The sequence below is a fragment of the Pristis pectinata genome, chromosome 21, assembly GCF_009764475.1.
Source record: "Pristis pectinata isolate sPriPec2 chromosome 21, sPriPec2.1.pri, whole genome shotgun sequence".
NCBI lineage: Eukaryota > Metazoa > Chordata > Chondrichthyes > Rhinopristiformes > Pristidae > Pristis > Pristis pectinata.
The window spans coordinates 24996987-25018590 of record NC_067425.1 but is presented as its reverse complement, the minus strand read 5'-3'; the positions used below and the strand labels follow the sequence as shown (position 1 = coordinate 25018590).

The window sequence follows — 21604 nt, the reverse complement described above, 5'->3', positions numbered from 1 at the left end:
AAACCAGGTATTGGCTACTTTTGCTCTACAATATGAAGTTTGGGATGTGGAACATTAGGATCCTCATGGAGAGTCCCAGCAGTGACAGACCCGAATGCCATTCTGCTATCATGGCTCAAGAACTCAGATGGTTTGATATTGGCAATGCTGCCCTGAGTAAGGCACGACAGGCAGGACCTGGACTATTTAAAGAACAAAGCAGTTGGTGCACTGTTTTCTGAAGGGCAAACCAGAATGAGCTAGTCTGGGGTCTCAGTAGCTTCCCTGCAGAATTAGTAAATGTCATGATTATGCACCTCACTGTAAAATCGAACCAACATGCTATGCCCATCAATGGGGGTGGGGGGGGAGGGGGGGGTAAATAAGCCTGCAAAGAGCAAGATCATTTATATAAGGTCACTAGCAGGGCTATTGGTCTCTCCTGATCCCGAGTGCAACAACAAACCTACTGAAGAGATGAGTGAAAGAGCTGAAGCGAAGTATGGAGGATAGTCCCAAGTGTGGATTTATCTTTCCAGTGCCAGGTTTGAAGGCATGCTCAGGATTCAGATTAACATTAATGAAAGGAGAAAAGAAATAGTTGTTCACTTACCTCCAGTAACTGGACCACACCTTCATGTTCCTTCTTTGCTTCAAACTGGGCCTTAATTTTAAAAAAAAGGAAACGATGAATTGTGCAATGACTGTCTAACAGCTAATTACACAGAGGGAAATTGCTTTGTGGGATTGTTTGCTTGCTATTCTTAAATAGAGCCTTTAATTGCTTCAAAAAGTAGCTTGATGATTACTTTGGTGGGGGAGGGTATAAAACCACAGAGAACATGCAAGAGACTGAGATTACACTGTGTAGCACCTCAGATTTGATGGGCTAAGTAATCTGTTTTTGTGTTGGGACATGCAATGAACCTATACTGTGCTTGAATCTATAACTTCCAAGTTACAAGTGATAAGTAACCAAGTCTGCATATCCTTGGCAAGAATACCAAATTGCAGAGAGTCACAATAGGCAAGTAATTCTGGAGTGTGCAATATTTGAATTAAAGCAACCCTCATAGATATTTTGTCTAAGTGAGAATATTCAAACACAAACAATATTTTAACAGGGTGCTTTATTACTGATGGATATTTTGGTTTTCTGATGTGGAGACCATCTCACTATTCAATGAATTTGCTATCAACTGACATTCTTCCAGTTACAGTAGGGCAATATCTACTCATTCTGAACATTTTAGTCCATGTGGCCAGGACTGAGGGCAATGGTGAACTGCAAACCTCCTGCAGTCTGTCAGTAGTTACACAGCAAAGGTTTGTTGTGCAACGGAGTCAAGAGTGCTCATGTCAAGGGAAGAGTCATGGTTGAGGAGTTTTTCAACATGTTCCTTTGAATGGGTGCTGACTGCCTCTGATGGTGCTGACAAGCTTACATCTGCTCTTGGCTCCCAGAGGGGTACACCTTTGTGTGTTTAGGCCATACAAAGGAAAAGAAGCTGCAAACGGTTCAGGTTCTCTAAGTTCTTGTCCGTAACCACTACATAAAGACATCCAGGTGTACACCAGCTGAGGACAAGATTGAGACAGGTGTGATGATACAATGAGGTGATATTCATAATCAATGATTATGCAACAGCTTTAGACAAAGTGCAGTTGACTGTGATTCTGTGAATTACATAAATTCAGTTAAGAAGAATGTGACCTAAACAAAGGAAAAGAAAAAAAAAGACACTATTTTCCTACCTTTTGCAGTCGTTCAACCTCATGCTGCTTGGCTTGCAGAATTGTCAGTGCTTCTTCATGTTCCAACTGCAGCTGGTGCCTACGTTCTGCCACCTCTCGCATATGCTGCATAGTGACACATTAATTACATCCCATCCGACTGCACAAGTGCTTCCCCGCAATATTAGGTATGTCTTTCCGAAATTGACCTGCCCACTAAAAGGGGGCACTCCTAGACCAGGATAGTCTGCAGTTTCCTATACAGAGAAGGCTTTTTGAAAGCATGATGTTTCTTGCTAAAATCCTACAGCCCTTTACTGAGGTCCTGCTAGAAATACATCAAGTTCTATTAGTGATTTGCTGAAATCACACAGCCCCATACCAGGTCAAGATTGGAAACTGGTTTCTACATTCTCCTTCCGGTACTGAGACTTCTTACCTATGCTTATTTTGCAGAAGTCTATTTAGTCAATTCTAAATTCCTTCTCACACTGTTCAATAGATCCTTCCTCTCAGTTTTATAATACTCCCAGCCTAGGTCTACAATTCCAGCTCAGCTTCTGATCCACCCCCTACTTACGACCCTGCAGTTCATTAAATTTTCTGACCAGAGCTCTGTTGCAAATGCATTTCCTGCACTCCAGAGGAACCTTCTTACTTTTTGCAGGCAAGAGCTCAGTAAGACCTAAAATTCTATGTCTAAGGAAATAAAATATCCTGGAAGTTACCTGAGATCTGCACCCCCAGCCCCGCCCACTGGATGTATACCCAAGTTCAACAATGCCTCACTCCGACAGAGATCTCACCTTCAGGACTTGCTCTAGATTCTCCAGCTTGGCTTGGAGTCGCTGATTCTCCTTCAGAACTGAATCTCGTTCTGCTGTAACCACTGAGAGTCTCCCTCTCAGGTCATTGTTCTGGGCTTTAATCTGCAGCAAATAAAGGCATTTCAGCATGGTCAGAAGGGGCAAGAGGAATACACAAGGTATTGTCTCTCACAACTCTATGCAAGAACAATGAACTTGTTGACAATTTCAAATTGGTCTCTGGTGCTTTGGTGCAAGTAGCTTCTGAGTGCAGGACAGTGACTAACTAAAGACTGAGTCAAGTTTGGCTGAAATTCTAAATTATTGGAAAACACATGGTAATGTCACCTACTTACCACCCCTCCTTTCCACATAGTGTCTTATCTCTGATTCTTTCATTGCACAAGAATGAGATGAATAAATACAACAATGAGATAAAAGCTCTCATAATATTTTGATAAAGTCACATTGTCTGTCAGTTACTTCATTGGGGTAGTAAGGATGATATCAGTTCAACTCACTTACCAAGTGAAAGTAGGGTAATATCAGCCAGAGCTTCCATCCTATCACTATTTTGTGTCCTTTGCAGGCAACTACAGGCACATGAACATTGGAAGATGGCATTAAGTGTTGCTGACGAATGACTGTCTGGGAAGCAGTATCCCTAGATGCCATTCTTAAGGACAGGATGGAAGATATCCAGCAGAAATTTAAAAATAAAATTCTTTAATTAAAAAATATATACTCAAACAGAAACAAAAAAAATCATGAAGAGTGTTTCAAGAAAACATTAAAAACTGAACAGAGTATTCTGAAGAACAAAATGGTGGTGGGGAACAAAGAACAGAATGGTTTGGGGAAGCGTGGAAACAGCGTGTAATGAGAGCAGAACAGTAAAATGCAGGGTGGGAGGAACAGCAAATGATAGGGTGAGGGGAGGACAGAATATCCTGGGGTGAGGGAGACAGAATATCCTGAGGTGAGGGGAAGACAACATACAGAGGAGTAGATGAGAAAAGTAAACAAAAGAATGAGGACAGAATGGAAAACAATAGGAGGACAATATACAATGGAATGAACGGAATCAGGACATGACAGCCTGAGTGGGCAAGAGCACCTGGTGGGATGAGAAGACAGTACAGTGGGGTTTAGTGGGCAACAAGCAAGCAACATAGTGATGGGAGGGCAACCCTCAGTTGGGTGAGGGGAGGACATCATGTGATGGGGTGTGAGAGGAGGAAGAGAAAACATACAATGGTATCCTGAGGAAAATGCAATGGGATGAGGAGGAAGCATGGAGTAGGGAAAGTGAGCAACAGCAAGCGGAGGGGTCAGTGAGCAACAGCTAACAGATGGGTGAGGAGAGGGCAATATGCAATGAGGTTAGGAGAGGATAGCACATGTGGGATGAGGGGAGGGCAGTGTGTGCTGGGCTGAGGGGAAGACTGCCCAGTATGAGAGTACTACGGTATAAAATGAAGTGATGTAGGTTCAATACTTGATGGGCTAAGAGCTGGAGTGAAGAAAGGTCAAAACAAAATGGACTGAAGGTAGAAAGTACAGAATAAGGTGAGGAGAGCAGTCAGAATAATATGATTGGAGGACAGTACATTTTGGGGCTGATGGGACGACAGCACAGAATGGGCTGAAGAAAAGACAGGAAATAATAAGGGAAGAGAGCCTTATGAATATGATTAAAAGGATTTTTGATTCTATGTTCTATATGCTAACTATGAAATACAAATATGTAATTGGCAGAAGTAAGAAACCAATTCCTTTCTGAAAGAAGGACAGGCTGATTGCGGAATATGCAACATTATGGCACGTGCATAGAACAGGCCTATATAAGGTAAACCCTACAAAGTATATATCTGTCCACTCAGATATATGGGCAGAAGAGTAGATTCAATGCACTGAATAGAGACGAAGTCACCTTATCAGTCTCCTGTGCCTCTTGGCTGAGTCTAATGGTCTCTTCAGTTAGCCGTGCATTCTCACTCCAGACTTGTTTCAGTTCATTCTCCTGTAAGTAATAACACAAACATCCTAATGAGGACAGTACAAAGCATATCATTTTAGACTGCTATAAACCTTCAGTCTGATTCCAGCCACTGATTCTCAAAGGCTTCAGATCATATTAAGCACATCCTATCTTTTTATTCTAATAATGTTTTTGCTGAAATTGGAGTACATAGATAGTTATTGGGAAAGAATAAGAACTAATTTTTGCAGTAGGTAGCTGTGTTATGTAACTGATGCCACACCATCAGCTTTAAACAAAATCAACAGGGTTGTTTGAGAAATAAACTCTTATTTTCAAAAATAAATTAGTACATGCTAGAACCAGAACTTGGTTGTATGATAGTATTATTAGTTACTATAACTAGAAATACAAAGAACAAAATGCCAGGGGTATCTGTGATGTTGATAGTGTTTCTAGAGAGGTCAACTGTTCAAAATGATAGAATGAGAGGCATGCCAATTTAAAAAACTAGAGGTTTCATCTGGTTAGGGGAGGGTTTGTTATGGCCTCTTCCTTGTGAGGGTTTAACTGTGTGGGATGTCTAGTCAACACAGAGGATCTCACCGCAAGGGTTTGAGTTGCTTCTGGTCCCCAAGTTCTGGTTCTAGCAGGTAGTAATTTATTTCTGCAAATAAAGCTTTCTTTCTCAAACAACACTGTAGATAGTGTTAATATTAAGCACATATTAAGATCATATTAAGCACATATTAAGATCATATTAAGCACACTCCAGCCGTGCTCTGTACCTGGCAGCAGGTACAGAGCACGGCTGGAGTGAATGCAGCCACAAGACTGCTGCTGTCGCACTGCTTCAGGAACTGCTGGCACTGTGAATGCATGTGCACAAACTGGGTCCCACTGCTGCCAGTGGCATTAATCAGCACATTGGGAGCAAGTTACGCATTTCTGAGCATATGCATGCAACCACAGAAAATCTAAAATGCGGTGAGTTGCTTGTGGTCGTTTACCTGAATGTGCTCTGACAATGGACTCCTTCAATAAAGATGGCCTATGGTTGAGAATAAGAACAACCTGCTCCAAGCCAGACTTGGCACAGGAATAGTGTTTCCACTAATTCCAATGGAGGGAACAAATGCGAATAGGCTAGGTGCTGGCACAGTAACACACCTTGAATGAATCATTGAATAAAACAAAAAGAGACATTTCAGCCCACCATGGGTGTGCTAATTCTTTGGTAGAGGTATCCAATTACCTTCTTTCCCAATTATTATTTTTCCTTCAAGTATTTATCCATTTTCCTTTCGATTGTTACTACTCAATAAGCTTCCACCATTCAATTAGGCAGTGAATTCCAGATCACAACAAAGGAACAGAGGATGTGCTGACAGGGTTGAGGTAAATAGGTGGGAAGAGGTATGTTTGGCGCATGAAGACCATCTGACCTTACCACTGAGCCAATGTTTCTCATTTCAGAACAACAACATACCACACTTCAAAGAGATACAGTCAGAGAACTTCAGTATTAACATCAAAGTATCATCTCATCTGATGAAAGACCATTGACAAGAATTGTTAGTGTTGCACCTTTTTACAAAGATACTGCCTTACCTGCAAGATATTTTGAACATGTTCTGTTCAAACTCTCTGATAATCTGGGTTTGCTAATCACAAGGCCCAAATTTAGAAGATAGTTCAGTGAGACCTCCCAAAGTCATATGTATCCATTTAAGCACCATCATAAACTGCAGAAGATGCTCAGAAAGAGGCGGAGCAACAAACTGGAACACCTAACCATATCATCAGACATCAACATTTCTGACACTGTACTAATTTCACTCAAATTATTTAATTTCAATCTGTTGAAAACTTTACAGTGCAAACCTATACCCATACCCAAGGGTCGTATTCTGAGTGGAGGTCGGTGACCAGTGGTGTACCTCAGGGATCTGTACTGGGACCCTTACTATTTGTGATTTTTATAAATGACCTGGATGAGGAAGTGGAGGGGTGGGTTAGTAAGTTTGCGGATGACACGAAGGTTGAGGGTGTTGTGGATAGTTTGGAGGGCTGTCAGAGGTTACAGAGGGACATAGATAGGAATGCAGAGTTGGGCTGAGAAGTGGCAGATGCAGTTCAACCCAGATAAGTGTGAAGTGGTTCATTTTGGTAGGTCAAATATGTTGACAGAATATAGTATTAATGGTAGGACTCTTGGCAGTGTGGAGGATCAGAGGAACCTTGGGGTCCGAGTCCATCGGACGCTCAAAGCGGCTGCACAGGTTGACTCTGTGGTTAAGAAGGCATATGGTGTATTGTCCTTCATCAATCAGGGAATTGAATTTAGGAGCCGTGGGGTATTGTTGCAGCTATATAGGTCCCTGATCAGACCCCACTTGGAGTACTGTGCTCAGTTCTGGTCGCCTCACTACAGGAAAGATGTGGAAGCCATAGAGAGGGTGCAGAGGAGATTTACAAGGATGCTGCCTGGAATGCGCAGCATGCCTTATGAAAGCAGGTTGAGGGAATTCGGCCTTTTCTCCTTGGAGAGACGGAGGATGAGGGGGGACCTGATAGAGGTGTATAAGATGATGAGAGGTATTGATAGGGTAGATAGTCAGAGGCTTTTCCCCAGGGCTGAATTGGTGGCCACAAGAGGACATAGGTTTAAGGTGCTGGGGAGTAGATATAGAGGAGATGTCAGGGGTAGGTTTTTTTACTCAGAGAGTGGTGAGTGCGTGGAATGGGCTGCCGGGAACGGTGGTGGAGGCTGATATGATAGGGTCGTTCAAGAGACTGTTAGATAGGTATATGGAGCTGAGTAAAATAGAGGGCTATGGGTAAGCCTAGTAATTTCTAGGGTAGGGACATGTTCGGCACAGCTTCGTGGGCCAAAGGGCCTGAATTGTGCTGTAATTGTTCTACGTTCTATGTTCTTTGAACCTTTCCAGCTCATAGGCTCTTAGCTGCTTCAAGGTCTGTTCAGTTTCACACTAACAAGAAAATTTCACTTACAAGTATAAAGAATAATAACTTAAATATCTAAATGGAATAAACATCCAGCCCTGAACATTAATGTCTCTAAACTCTAGGTGGGTGCAGGTTCGGTCATTAGCCTTTCTTCTATAGACAGATTCAGATACAAGGCAAAAGGAAATTTTGTGCCGTCTCACAGACCATGCCATAGCGTTGCCACTATTAATGGAAAAAGTTTTTTTTTGATTAAAATAACAATGGAAATAGGAATTCAGCAATAGCTCATTTCCAATATCCAGTTCAACTATTTTGCCCAGACAGCATAACTTCAATTGAAAAAAACAGATGCTGGAAACAAAAAAGCAAAAAAACCTGGAAGCATTCAGCAAGCCAAGAAAGATCTGCAAAAGCAGAATCAGAGTTAACGCTTCAGGTTATCAACCCTTCATCATAACTTCAATACTGAAACTTCAGAGATGTCTAGTTCATGGACATGCTAACTCCATAAATTGGAGCAGGAAATCATTGGAATTGAATTACAAAGTGCCGCAAGCAAAACTTTCACACTAGCAACTTTAATATCATATTGAAGTAAAAAGCATCTTGCTTAAAATTCCAATTACTATCAACATATTATTTATATATGCATTACAAACATTTCTCTGAACTATACGTACGCTGCATATAAACTGACTAAATTATACATAGTAAATACATATTTTCACGAGGTTCATTTTCATACACTTTATATTACAATTGTGGAAAAGTTACAATGCACAGTGGGATTCAGAAGAGCCCCATCCATCCTCATGCTCTTTCATATTTATACATTAAAATAATTAGGAGCCCACATACCAGATCCTGACATATCCGCTGGCGTTTCTTTATTTCTTGTTCATGGCTTTCACATTCTTTCCGTTTCTTACATAATTCTGTTGCCTGTGAAAAATGAACAAGATCTGGTTAGGACTATTTGACTATCATAACCAGTCAAAAATCCAGACATGACAATGACATTTTCTTATATCAGCAATCTGTCTCTCAAAAGATCAAGCAGTGATTATCGAGGAGACAAATCAGGTCCCTTAAGGTTTGGCTGTCAGATGGAGATAATATCACTCTCTATTTATGTGGTATGCTTGGTATCAATATTCATTAGCCAAGTAGTTCCAGATGTTTACAGAACACGGTTGATAAACCAGCCAAAACGATTCATTAATAGGAATGAGAAGGGTGATCCTGTCACTGGGCTGAGGAACCTTTCCATTTAATTCTGGATTAATTTTCAAGTTAATGGGCTGGACTGTATTTAAGTATTTTGTTTGTAAGAGAACCATAGGCTACATCCTCACCATGGATCAGTACTTTATAACTTCCTACACAGTGCAGGGCATAAATACTGAAAGCACTGAGTGGCAGTTCCAGACTGTCCCGAGTTAAGGGCTAGATACACCTGACCCCCCCCCCAGCCTTACGCATTCACTGCTGATGTTTCTAGACTTATGGTACATTAAGGTTAGGATTTTCATTTCACTTCATATTTATGTCCCAGATGTTTATTTTTAATTTAAAAAGTATTTTTAAAATAGTCTTAATTAACAAAAGATATTTCATCAAAGATATTTAGAGACAGTTGAAGAAGTCTTAGACAGCAGAGACCATTGGGGTTGTCTGGGATGGGATGCACTGGTCACTGTTTGTGGACACTCCACTTTGGAGGAAGGCAGCAGCAGTGAGGCTTCAAGGAATTAGAGAGCTGCAGAGCTGTGAAAGATGAGCAGGACCATGGGTCTAGTGCAGGAATGTACTTGAGGCAGCAAGTCATGTCAAGTATAATTTGGGCCAATATATTAAGGTGGTTCTGGCTATACAGCAACAAGGAGCTTCCAAAGTTACAAACCTGTCAATTACATAGCCTTAGTTAACTAAATACCAGCCTATTGTTGCACAAATCTGGGGTTCTTAAATCTTAGATCTACCAAGATGCCACAATCATTGGCCTAAGGAAAGTTCCAGAAAAAGTTTGTATCACATTTGCTACAATCCAAAGTTAAACAAGCAGCTTTCAGTTGGACTATAACACATTGAAATCTGATTGTTAGCACTGGTTAACAACCTGCCAACAACTTTAACTGCTCGTCATTGGACTCTGGCTGCAGGTATTGTCAATACTCAACATGGAGAATACTAACACATTTACATATTCAGGACAACGTCTCATGAAAGATACATTTGATATATTTCTCCACATTTAAAGGAACACAACACACTTTGACTGTATCATGATACGGTATGGCAATTCAAATGCACAGGAATGCAAGAAGCGGCAGAGTGTAACGGACTCTGCCTGATACATCACAGGCACCTTCCTCCCCGTCATTGGTAGTGTCTACAGGAGGTGCTGCCTCAAGAAGGCAACACCTATCAAAGATCCCCATCAGCTGGGCCATGCCAGCTTTTTGCAGTTACCATCAGGCAGGAGGTACAGAAGCCCAAAGTTCCACACCACCAGGTTCGAGAACAGCTGCTTCCCTTCAACCATTCGATTCCTGAACCAACTGGCAAAACCTTGATCACTACAGTTTAGCAACACTATGACCACTTTGAACTAAAATGTAGTTTGTTTTTTTGTTCTAATCATGTTCTTTCTTGTAAAAATAGTGTAATTTATGTTTTTTTTCTTGTGAATGCTGCTTATATGACGCTTATGTGCCTGTGATGCTGCTGCAAGTAAGTTTTTCAATGCACCTGTGCATACACATACTTGTGCATGTGACAATAAACTCAACTTTGACTTTCACACGTTCAGACAAAGTGACTGATTCCAACTTGAGGTTGATTGATAAGTGGGCCTGTAGCAGTTATTACAAAACCAACATCCATTTAATGTGGGCTGTGATCACCCCACTGTACACATAATTTTCAGAATTGGAACAACAAGTGATCAATAGTCAGCTGCTCTCAGAAAACTAGATCCTACACTTCAACAGTCAATTCACTGCACTGCCAATTGTTTATACTGAGCCTCACTCTAGTCAGATTCATAATATCTACAGAACCAGGAAAAACATCTACATGCAAATTCATTGGGTGCTCTGCTGTAGAAATTATCACATTCTAACAGGATCCATGGAATGCAAAATCTGTAACAGCAAAACTTCAGTTGGATTTTAAAAAGGAAATGGAAAACGAAGGCTGAATAGCTCGAAACCCTTCCAGAACTGCCATTTTGATAGGATGAAAGCATCCGCATTCTTTCCCGCTGCTGGCTTTTTCTTGATATTGAGGCAACATTTTGTGTTTAAACTATGCTAAGGGCATACAATCTAGCTCATTGTTATACTTCTCTGAACATTCAGAAAATAAGCTCAAAAGAAAAATGTACATACTTTTAATATTCATTTCACAGATGTTAAATGTTTTCTTTATTCTTTCCTGTACTTCCCTCAACTCTTCTAAAACTATGATATCCTTGCTGATACAAGATATCATTGCCCACATTTTGTCAATAAGTTCTGGTGGCTCCCAACAGAAACACTGGCATTTATCTTTCTAAACGTCAACAAGTCTAGCACTTCCATGCATGCGCAATCATGTTTAGGAATCCTGTACTTACCAACAGTTAGAGCCATAGGTTTCAATACCCTCTGCTGCAAGAGCCCAGATCCATCTACCCTGGATATTCCCGTTCATAAGTGTTGGGGAAATCAGTTCTCTGACCCTGTGCCAAGTTAGACCTGAAGCAGGATCTGTGATCCCACTGATGTCAACAGGGATTGCAGGGGATGGAAGGTAAGAAGGTAAGTTCCTTCTTTTAAAAACATTATTTGTGTTTTGTTTAGGGCTTTTATTTATCTAAAAGTGTTTTAAGCATTTTTGTTGATTTTATTCTATTCTTAAAACATTTAAATATTTTTAAGATTTATTTTGTCAGACATTCAGAAATATTTAGAGATCCTAATAATTTTGACAGCCAGCAAAGCTGAGCTTAAGGCTTTGCTGGCTATCAAGGGAGTTTTAATATGTGGGATCTCTCCAATGTGTTGTTCGATGTCCGTGCGTTACTCAGGGCTGACAAAGCAAGGGTAAAATTTTGCCAGTTGTCACAAGCATTTTGTAGGTGGGGTTCTCTACTGTTCTGTTTGAAGCTTTTGTGTCAATTAAGTCTTCATCGCAAGATAGGCCCTCAGTATCCATTTCCATTATGACTGAGCATGAGCAGAAGACCAGTGTCAGCAAAACGCAGGCCAAATCATGCTGGTTGTGCCCAGTAGCTTTAAAGAGAACCATCTGTGTTCAGCTACTTACAGGTAACTATGTGCCAATGCATCTCGCTCTCTGCTCCACGGCTTGACTCCTCATTGACAGGCTTCCCCACATTACATTGGGGTTTCCAACACTGTGATTCTATCCCAGTCAAACCTAGTGCAAGATCAGAATCTCTATACATTTGTATGGGTATTCTTGGTGTGGAGATTAGGAAGAAAGAGATAAACTCATTTATTTATTTTACCTTAGTTTAATGCTTTTATTTATTATTGTTTCAATGAATATTATTTCAGATACAATACTAGATATTAATTGTAATCATTTTTAAATGTTCTGAATATCAGTGGAGTCCAGAGCATTGTCTCAGCGATACGCTGAATGAAGCCAAGTTTCGACAGTGGCTTCATTACACCTTGCCTTCCTGTTCTGGGATTGGGAGGTCCAGATCAGTCTGATTCATACACCTAAACATTGTCAGTATGGGCATGGGAAAAGCACACTGGGGGTGTTGTGAGGTATCTTCTAGGTAGTGGGCCAAATAGAGCATTATTCAGCACTGTGTATTAAACATTGATCCAGCCAGCTGCACCAAGGAGCACAAATCTGATCACGGGAAAATCAAAGAATCCTATTGCCATGGAGAGATACAGCATGAATCATGCCTTTCAGACCACCAAGTCTGCACTAATCATCAACCACCCACTTGCACTAATCCTACATTAATCCCATTTTTTATTCTCCCCATTTACTCAACAATCCCCTCCAGATTCCACCATTTCCTTGTTCATGAACGAAAAAAAAAGCTGATGCTTGGAAGGCATTTAGCAGTTCTATCAGCGTCAATCATGTCCAGGTCCGGTACAGCACAGGTGAGATAAAATTCCCTTTGTCAGTGATCCAGCGCTTCAGTCTGCAATTCCTTTTTAATTAAGTCTTGAATGATACATTTGTAGACTTTCTGATAAATTAGTTTAATGTGCTTGCACCAATCATGTCCATCCCAAGTTAGATAGATACAGGAGCAAACAATAACCTACCAGAAGAACTCAGCGGGTCAAACAACATCTGTGGAGGAAAAAGGGATGGTCGATGTGTTGAGCGTAGAGGGAAGATAACCAGTATATAGAAGTGAGAGGGAGGGGTGAGACAGAGTGTGGTAGGTGATACGTGGAAACAAGGAAAAAAAGTTAGGCAGATGGAGTCAGGTGGGGGTAGGGGAGGGGGAAGGATAGAGACAGTAACTGGTAGGTGACAGGTGGAACCAGACAAGGGAGGGATGATGGGCAGATGGAACCAGCTTGGAGTAAGGATAAGATAGTTGAACCATGGAAGAAGAAACCCTTGTGAGTGAGTGATGGGCAGATGGAACCATACGGAGAAGGTAGAGGAGGGTGGTGAGAGTGGGAAAGAGATACGGTGGGTGGGTTACATGAAAATGGAAAATTCAATGTTCATGCCATTAGGCTGCAGGATACCAGACAGAATATGAGGTGTTATTTTTCCAGTTTGCATTTGGTGAAGGCTGAGGACAGCCAGGTCGATGTGGGAGTAGAAAGGGGAGTTGAAATGACATGCAACCCAAAAGCTTAGCAATGAACTTCAAGTAGGCATAGAAAGCCCTGAAAACTTGAAATAATATCAGAAAATACTGGAAGTACTCAGCAGGTCAGGCTGCATCTGTGAGAAGAGAAACAGAGTTAATGTTTCAGGTTGAAGACCCTTTGTTGTTCTTCCCACAGATGCAGTCTGACCTGCTGAGTATCTCCAGCATTTTCTATTTTTATTTTAGATTTCCAGCATCTGGAGCTTTTGTTTTGAGTTTCACCCAGAAAACTTGCATACTTTATGGGACTTTCTAAATGTGGAACACCAGTAGAAAATACCAAGGGTTCAAGAGAAGAATCTAAGAGAAAGGCTTGCATTTTGCATGTGGCAAGCTCTCATATATTGCAATATGACAAATGACCATATTCAGAAATATTGACCCAAGGGTAAATATTAGCCAGAACACAGTGTGGGTTTGTGATGGCAGAGTAGAAGTAATTTCCTTGTTCTTTAAATTAATGCCATTGTATCTTTTGTGTCCATCTGAGAGACCATCTGGTTTAGCTCCCCTTCAGAAAAACCATGTAGCACACCCTCAAACATTGCACTGGAATATTAACTCAAATGTTTGTGTGCAAGTTCCTGAAATGGAACCAAGAAGCATCTAACTGAGACCAACTGAGCCACAGCTGACACTTGCTGTGTCAACACACTAATGCAAAGTGAAGCCTAAATCCTCTGGAACTATGGTGTAATGAAGCAGACCAGATTCAGTAATTTGGCATGCTCCCATAACTTGCTTTCTGAATAAATTTTAGTAGGTTTACCATCAAAGTATTCATACACAAAATAAAAGTTTGAAAACTTAAGGCATAAAACAACTTCAATTAGTTCTGACATGGGATTTTTCAGGACAAAGTACAAATTCCTAATAAAGAAAACATTTCCAAGTGATTATTTTACAACAAAGAGTGATGTAATAAGCTAGCTGTCCCAAGCTCCGAGCAAGATACACAAAAACCTTAATTGAGTGAACTATGCAAGATAAAAGCATAAAGGAAGTCTTGCAATTATTTCATATTAGTCAAGCCTCAGGAATCCAGCCATCATTGTAACGAACAAAATGCCACAACAAACATGCCCAGTAAACTCCCAAAACAACAATGTGAAAATTATCAAATGACTTGCTTTTAATGATGTCAACTGGAAACTAAATATTGGCCAAGAGACCCAGTATTACTCATTCTTCTTTCTAATCAGACAACGCCCATCTGAATGTTGGCACCTTCAACAGTGTAGCAGTCCCACAGTATTGCACTGGATTGTCAGCCTAGATATTTGCAATGAAGTCAATATAATTGGACAAACTCAGATCCTTATAACCTAGAGGCAAGACTGCTACTATCTCTGCTACATATGGCACTTTAAGGACACCATGCTGCATTCTACTAACAGTGGATATTTGACATTGCAAAGATAAATTTTTCTTTTGTGCAAGAGGTTCTTCAACCGGGAAGCACAGGAAATGAATTTCTCAAGTTGGTCGCCCAAGCTATATTGTCAAGTGTAAATGGAGAAGTAGCTTCTTCAAATTTCTATTCCATAAGATCCACAAATATTAGCTGATACCAAGGCTCATCAAGACTAAGAATCCAGGAAAAATAAATCATGAACACTGGAAATTTGAAATTAAAGCAGATAAGCTCGAAGTGCAGAGCAGAATGTTGGGCATTTGAAAGAAATAAACAGAAGTTTAACAGTCCTTGTAAATTCCAAAAGAAAATGTAATGCTTTGGGCCTGACTCATCATTGAGTTTGGGAACTGGGTTTTCCCTGGACAAGAGCATGTTACTAAAGTAACCAGTTACCTTTAGCTGAAATTGTTCATGAGAAAACTGAACTCAGGCACAGAGGCGGCTCAAAATATTGGAATTCTGTAAAAGGCTACAGCCATTCAGTTCAGGTTGATATAACAGAATCGCAAAAGTCTCCTGATTTAATGGGCTGGCAGGATGGCACTAAATAAATTCACTTGTCAAAGCTGCTGGATTACTTAATGGTGGTTGGGTATTATTTCAAGCAAGGCATTACGTGAAAAGCTACACACATCTGCTGGACATGGATGTTGAGAAGGTGAGGCTGCTCATTACGGAAGTTCTGTCAATTCATCATTGGAAATAAATCCCAGTCTCATTACAAATGATGTCACTGTACAAATATCATAGTTGTCTTTTAGAAAACACAGATTATTTGAAGTTGGAACAGATGTTAGATATGACTGTAAATGGGAGCTGGCATTACTCTGTTGAATTGCCCTTTAGTGAGCTCTACTTTGGCACCTTCACTTCTGTGCCCGCCTTAAGACCAGAGGCAAAGGAGCAGAATTAGGCCATTTGGCCCATCGAATCTGCTCCGCCAGTCGATCATGGCTGATTTATTTTTCCCTCCCAACCCCATTCTCCTGCCTTCTCCCTGTAACCTTTGATGCCCTTACTAATCAAGAACTTATCAACCTCCACTTTAAATATACCTAATGACTTGGCCTCCACAGTCTTCTGTGGCAATGAATCCCACACATTCACCACCCTCTGGCTAAAGAAATTCCTCCTCATCTCTGATCTAAAGGGATGTCCTTCTATTCTGAGGCTGTGCCCTCTGGTCCTAGACTCCCCCACTATGGAAACATCCTCTCCACATCCACTCTATCCAGGCCTTTCAATATTCGATAGGTTTCAAGGAGATCCCCACTCATCCTTCTAATCTCCAGCGAGTACAGGCCCAGAGCCATCAAACGCTCCTCATACATTAACCCTTTCATTCACTGGATTTTTCTTGTAAACCTCCTCTGGATCCTCTCCAATGCCAGCACATCCTTCCTTAGATATGGGGCTCAAAACTGCACACAATACTCCAGTTGTGGTCTGACCAATGCCATATAAAGCCTCAGCATTACATCCTTGCCTTTATATTCCAGTCCTCTCAAAATGAATGCTAACATTGTATTTACCTTCCTTACTACCAACTCAACCTGCAAGTTAACCTTTAGGGAATCCTGCACTAGGATTCCCAGGTCCCTTTGCACCTCCAATTTCTGAATTCGCTACTTGTTTAGAAAATAGTCTATGCCTTTATTCCTTCTACCAAAGTGCATGACCGTACACTTCCCTACGCTGTATTCCATCTGCCACTTCTTTGCCCGTTCTCCCAACCTGTCCAAGTCCTTCTGCAGACTCCCTACTTCCTCAACACTACCTACCCCTCCACCTATCTTTGTATCATCCACAAACTTGGCCGCAAAGCCATTAATTTCGTCATCCAGATCATTAGTACATAACGTGAAAAGTAGCGGAACCAACACTGACCCCTGCAGAACACCACTAGTCACCAGCAGCCAGCCAGAAAAGGCCCCCTTTATTCCCACTCTGCCTTTTTTTATCAGCAACTTCTACCTTATTATGCTGAAAGCTGTCCTTCAAAGGGAGTTTCATGAATTGTTCCCATTTCACCACAGGCTTACACAAGTTAAAATACAACAATTTTCTGTACATTGTGGGCTGTTTGCATAAGGCACTGTCTGTCCAGGCGTAGGAATTGTTGATTGAGAATACTACCGCTTTCCTTAATGAGGGCCGTAATTTGCCCATTCTCCCTATGACTATGTGGGTTTCATTCATGTGCTCTCATTTTTTCCAGCAGTTGCTGGTGGTGGGTCAATTGGCTATTGTAAATCACTCCTAGTGCAGGTGAGTGGTGGGAGAATCGGGGGAGTTGATGGATACGTGAGAGAGACAGGTTACAGGGAAATAAGTGGGAGGATGGCACTGATAGGATCAATCCACTGAAAGCTGGCATAATCACAATGGGCTGTATGGCCTCCTTCTATGTTGTAAGGAAAATATGAAAAAAATGTCTTGGATTAAACTGTGAACCAAGCCAAGCATACCAAGGAGACAATTAACCAAGTGTACAACTTAGAACATCCTGCAGTCAATATTTGCACCTTGAAGTGATTTGATTTTTAAAAAATCAAGCTACGCAAGAAGAACGTCTCCCAAATCTTTCCAAAGCTTCAAAATGACTCCAGCTGAAAAGTTCATGAACTAACATTAGAGGTTGACCCTTCCCTTGAAGTACTGCCCATGGTTGGCAGGATAAAGGATGGTCAGTAATAAAAGTGGCCTTTCAGGATCCTTACAGCATCATCTGACTCTCATTAACGTATCTGCATAAATTATGATTATTGCCATCATTGAGTTTAACAGACATAAGTAGTTAGTCGGCTCAGCCTGCTTGTATTGGTTCCACAAGAGAGCTTCATATTGCACTATTTTCCAAAATCTTTAATGAAGTTCCAACTATGAAAGAATTCATGTAAGAGTTAGTTCCCTAGAAATACCTGGACAGAAGCTAGTCCGTCTACTGGTGCAAGCACACAGACCATTGTTAAGAGAAATAACACAGCAGAACAAAGACCATTTTCTGTGCCTACAATACAGAAATCATGGTCTTATGTTCTCCCTTCTGAGATAAACTCTGTACACCAGTTGTCCTAATAGAATCAGGAATCTGCTCTTTTTTCCAAAGTTTTTAAGTGTGCATTGCCACCTATACCAAGTAAAATACCTGAGCTTTCTCTTAAATTATACACAATTAGTTTCACCCTAATTAAACTCATCAGTTGCCTAACCTACTTGCTGAGCTTATCTGAGCATGGGACCAGAGTTTGTACAACAGATCCACTTGCCTCTGAAGTCTTGGAGAATTCTGTTGACTCTTGCAGGGATAACCCTGGATGTACTGATGATATTTCAGCTGCAGGCTGTCAAATAATTGGAAAAAAAATGGCAGTCAACACATGGTCAGTGTCATCACAATTTCTGAAAATTAGACAAACTGTCTTTGTGTTCAAACAGTTCATTTATGTTTATGCTCACAAAAACCTGAAAACTATAGTGATCAGTAACTTGTTTCATGTCTATTCCTTGCATTTCAAAATGGACCCCAATAGAATACCTTTCTTCTTCCACTCCCATAATGTTCAGAAAGATTGAAGTACTATATTATTCAGTGCTTTCATCTCAGCAAGCCAAACACCTATTTTCTTTTAGAAAATACATAAATTTAAAAAAAGTTAAAATTGTTAGAGAGAAATAGTGAATATAATAGTGCATAAAAAGCACTTTTTGGTAAATATTCACAAAGATTAAATCATATTCATAAAGATAAAAACAGTCTACATCAGTCTCTCAGAGAGACATGACGTAAGGGACAGGCACACTGCCTGTTAAGGTAATAAACCTCTCTTGGATTTCCACAATAAACTGTTTTAAAGTAGCAATTTGCTTTATAAGATATCTTTATTAGGCACACGTACATTGAAACACACAGTGAAATGCATCTTTTGCGTAGAGTGTTTTGGGGGCAGTCCACAAGTGTCGCCACGCTTCCAGCGCCAACAGAGCATGCCCACAACTTTCTAACCTGTATGTCTTTGGAAAGTGGGAGGAAACCGAAGCACCTGAAGGAAGCCCACGCAGACATGGGGAGAACGTACAAACTCTTTACACAGCTCATAGAGGGATAACCTGCATTGACTTGACGAATGGAATAACCGGTTTCTGCAAAAGAACATGCCATGATTCTGTAACTGAGGAAAGTTAGATATGAGGAGACTTCAGCAGGGTTTTGAGTCCGAGCATACAATTGCTTGGTGAACACGATGAGCGAGTTAATCAACAAGGCAACTATTCTTTGGAGGTGAGTGGGTGGTACGCCGCTATATCCCAGATGAAAGTGTTTGTTGTGGAACTGAAGGCACCTCCACCATCTCATATGAGTAACTAAAACTCTAACAGACTTTATAATAATTTTGGAGACTGGAGAAAAACTGGTACTACTTGATAAATGGTTCAAAGGTCCTCTGGGAGCTCCCCCATTTTGACATTTAATTAAACATTCAGTTGACTGATTGTGCAACATACCAGAATGCTACCAACATGTCTTCAACCTGAAATGTGAATTTACCTTCCTCTCTCCACTGAAGCTGTTTGACTTGCTGAGTGTTTCTATTAACATACTATTGTGGCAAATATATGAATATAAATGGTGCACTCAGTCTACATCAGTCTCTCAGACAGACATGATGTAAGGGACAGGCACACCGCCTGTTAAGGAAGTAAACCTCTCTTGGATTTCCACAATGAACTGTTTTAAAGTAGCAATTTGCTTTTAGAGGACTGTATTAAGGGAGGATTTCTTGGATGACTTCATTCTGAGTGATGCAATTACATCATCAGGGTTAGGAGTACAAACTCAGTCAATGTAGAGTACAAATCCTGCCTTACACATAGGGCATCCAAAAGTACCAGGTGCTGAGCTGAATAAAACATTAAATCAAGAGGCCCTAAGGTTAAGAATTAATCAAAAGCAAAACACTGCAGATCCTAGAAGCATTCAGAAGGTCAGGTAGCATCTGTGGAGAAGTTAAATAGAGTTGAAAATTCAAGCAGATGACTTTTCATCAGAATGAAGAATCATTCAACTCTTTTAAGATCACTTCCATTCTCTATCTGCTGAGACTTGAGGTCTCCACTTAATTCTCCATTCATCTTATTTCTGATTGCTGATAAGAACCAGAAACATGAGACAGAATTAGACTGATGTAAGCCTTCTCTCCATTTCTGCCGGTCTCTTTATAGTCTTTTCTATGGAGATCAGAATAGTGCACAATACTCAAAATATGATTTATCTGTAGGTCAATATAAATATGATTCCTGTCAGCAACATTCCAATGAAAATCACCTCATTTGATGTATATGGGAAAACCGGAGGAACATTGGAAATTGGCAGAGATACTAGGTTATTCAGTAGCTACCATGCCCTTAAACATTGGTACCCACATATCTGCATTTGCATTTACTGGCAGTCAGTCTGCAAGGAAAGAACTACCGCTAAAACAACTTGGCACACTAGAATCAATGACACAATTAAAATGTGCAAATGTTCAGCTAATCACAATTTTATTCTTTCATGAACACTCCCTAAAGGAGGAGATAGTTTGGGTACAGACGAGTATATTTCTATTGGGAAATGAAGGAATCCAAAGCTAGACCTCAGGTGACAAAAGAAATTGAGATTAAAATGAAACAAGAAAAGGAGGTTTATGGCAAACATCAAGTTCATATAGACAACTGAAAACTAAAATGGGGTTAAAGAGAATACAATCGGGATCACTGGAGATGGTAAAGGAAGCATTCAGTTATCCTGACACATCTCCTCTCGAGCTTCCTTTGACAACAACATTCCATTCTCCCGTTTGCTCCGTCTCTGTTTTATCTGCTCCGATGACGAGACCTTCCATGCAGGCGCCTTTAAGATGTCTTCCTCTTGCCTTAACCATGGTCTTCCCTCTATTATTGACATGGTTCTCAACCCCATCTCCTCTATTTCCAGTACTTCAGATCTTACTCATTCTCCTTCCAACAAGAACACCATTGGCTTCCCTGTGTCTCCACCTCCCACTCCACCAGCTTCTTTATTCAACAGGTAATTTCTGTCACCTCCAAATTTTCCCCTCACTTTTCCTTTCTGCATTCCAAAGGGCCCATTACCTTCTGAACTCCCTGGTGCACTCTATCTCCTCCAATCACTCCCCTTCCCATAGCACTCTCTCAGCAAATGCATGAAATGCAACATCTGTCCTGCTACTGTTCCCCATTATCCAGTGAACTGAACATTTCTTCCAGATGAAGCAGCAATTCATTTGCACTTATTCCAATTGTGTGCATTACATTTAGTCTCCTCTGCACTGGAGAAACCAAATGCAGATTAGGTAACCACTCGGTGGAACACCTCCATTCACTTGACTGTAAGTTTAATTACCTTCCCACTCTGACCTCAGCCTCCTACATTACTCCAATGATGCCCACTGTAAGCTTGAGGAACAGCATCTCATCTCCTGACTAGGTCCACTGAAGCCCTCAGAACTTAATACTGAATTCAACAATTTCATATAACCACTCTGCTTTTAACATGGCCCTCATCTCAGATGTGGCTATGCATTTCTGTTTCACTTTGTTTCCCTCCCCACCCACCCACCCTCCCCTTTCTGTCTCCATCAAGCATTTTCTGTTTTTGCTTCAGTTTTCCAACATTTCCAGTTATTTTATGCTCCAATTGTTCTATCTATTCACGGGTGGGGCACCAACAACATACAGACCAGCCACACCCTTTGTCTGGCTGTGACCAACCACCACTGTCAGTTGGCCTTTGAAGATAAAAAGAACTTCACTCCTGTTTCAGTGTTATACTGCAG

At 40.8% G+C, this 21604-nt stretch overlaps 1 protein-coding gene across 8 annotated transcripts in view; it reads right to left on the bottom strand.

The window, feature by feature from the left end:
• LOC127581347 (peripheral-type benzodiazepine receptor-associated protein 1) overlaps positions 1 to 21604 on the bottom strand; it is a 220730-nt gene that overhangs the window by 64108 nt on the left and 135018 nt on the right. For 7 of the 8 annotated variants that reach the window (XM_052035676.1, XM_052035671.1, XM_052035679.1 and 4 more), the window contains exons 6-11: positions 18035 to 18109; positions 8332 to 8415; positions 4453 to 4542; positions 2520 to 2642; positions 1735 to 1839; positions 593 to 643 (exon numbers count right to left, since the gene is read on the bottom strand). In XM_052035676.1, coding sequence (XP_051891636.1) covers positions 593 to 643; positions 1735 to 1839; positions 2520 to 2642; positions 4453 to 4542; positions 8332 to 8415; positions 18035 to 18109 — 528 coding nt within the window. The remainder of the gene's footprint in view (positions 1 to 592; positions 644 to 1734; positions 1840 to 2519; positions 2643 to 4452; positions 4543 to 8331; positions 8416 to 18034; positions 18110 to 21604) is intronic. The other variant, XM_052035675.1, reaches the window with a different exon arrangement.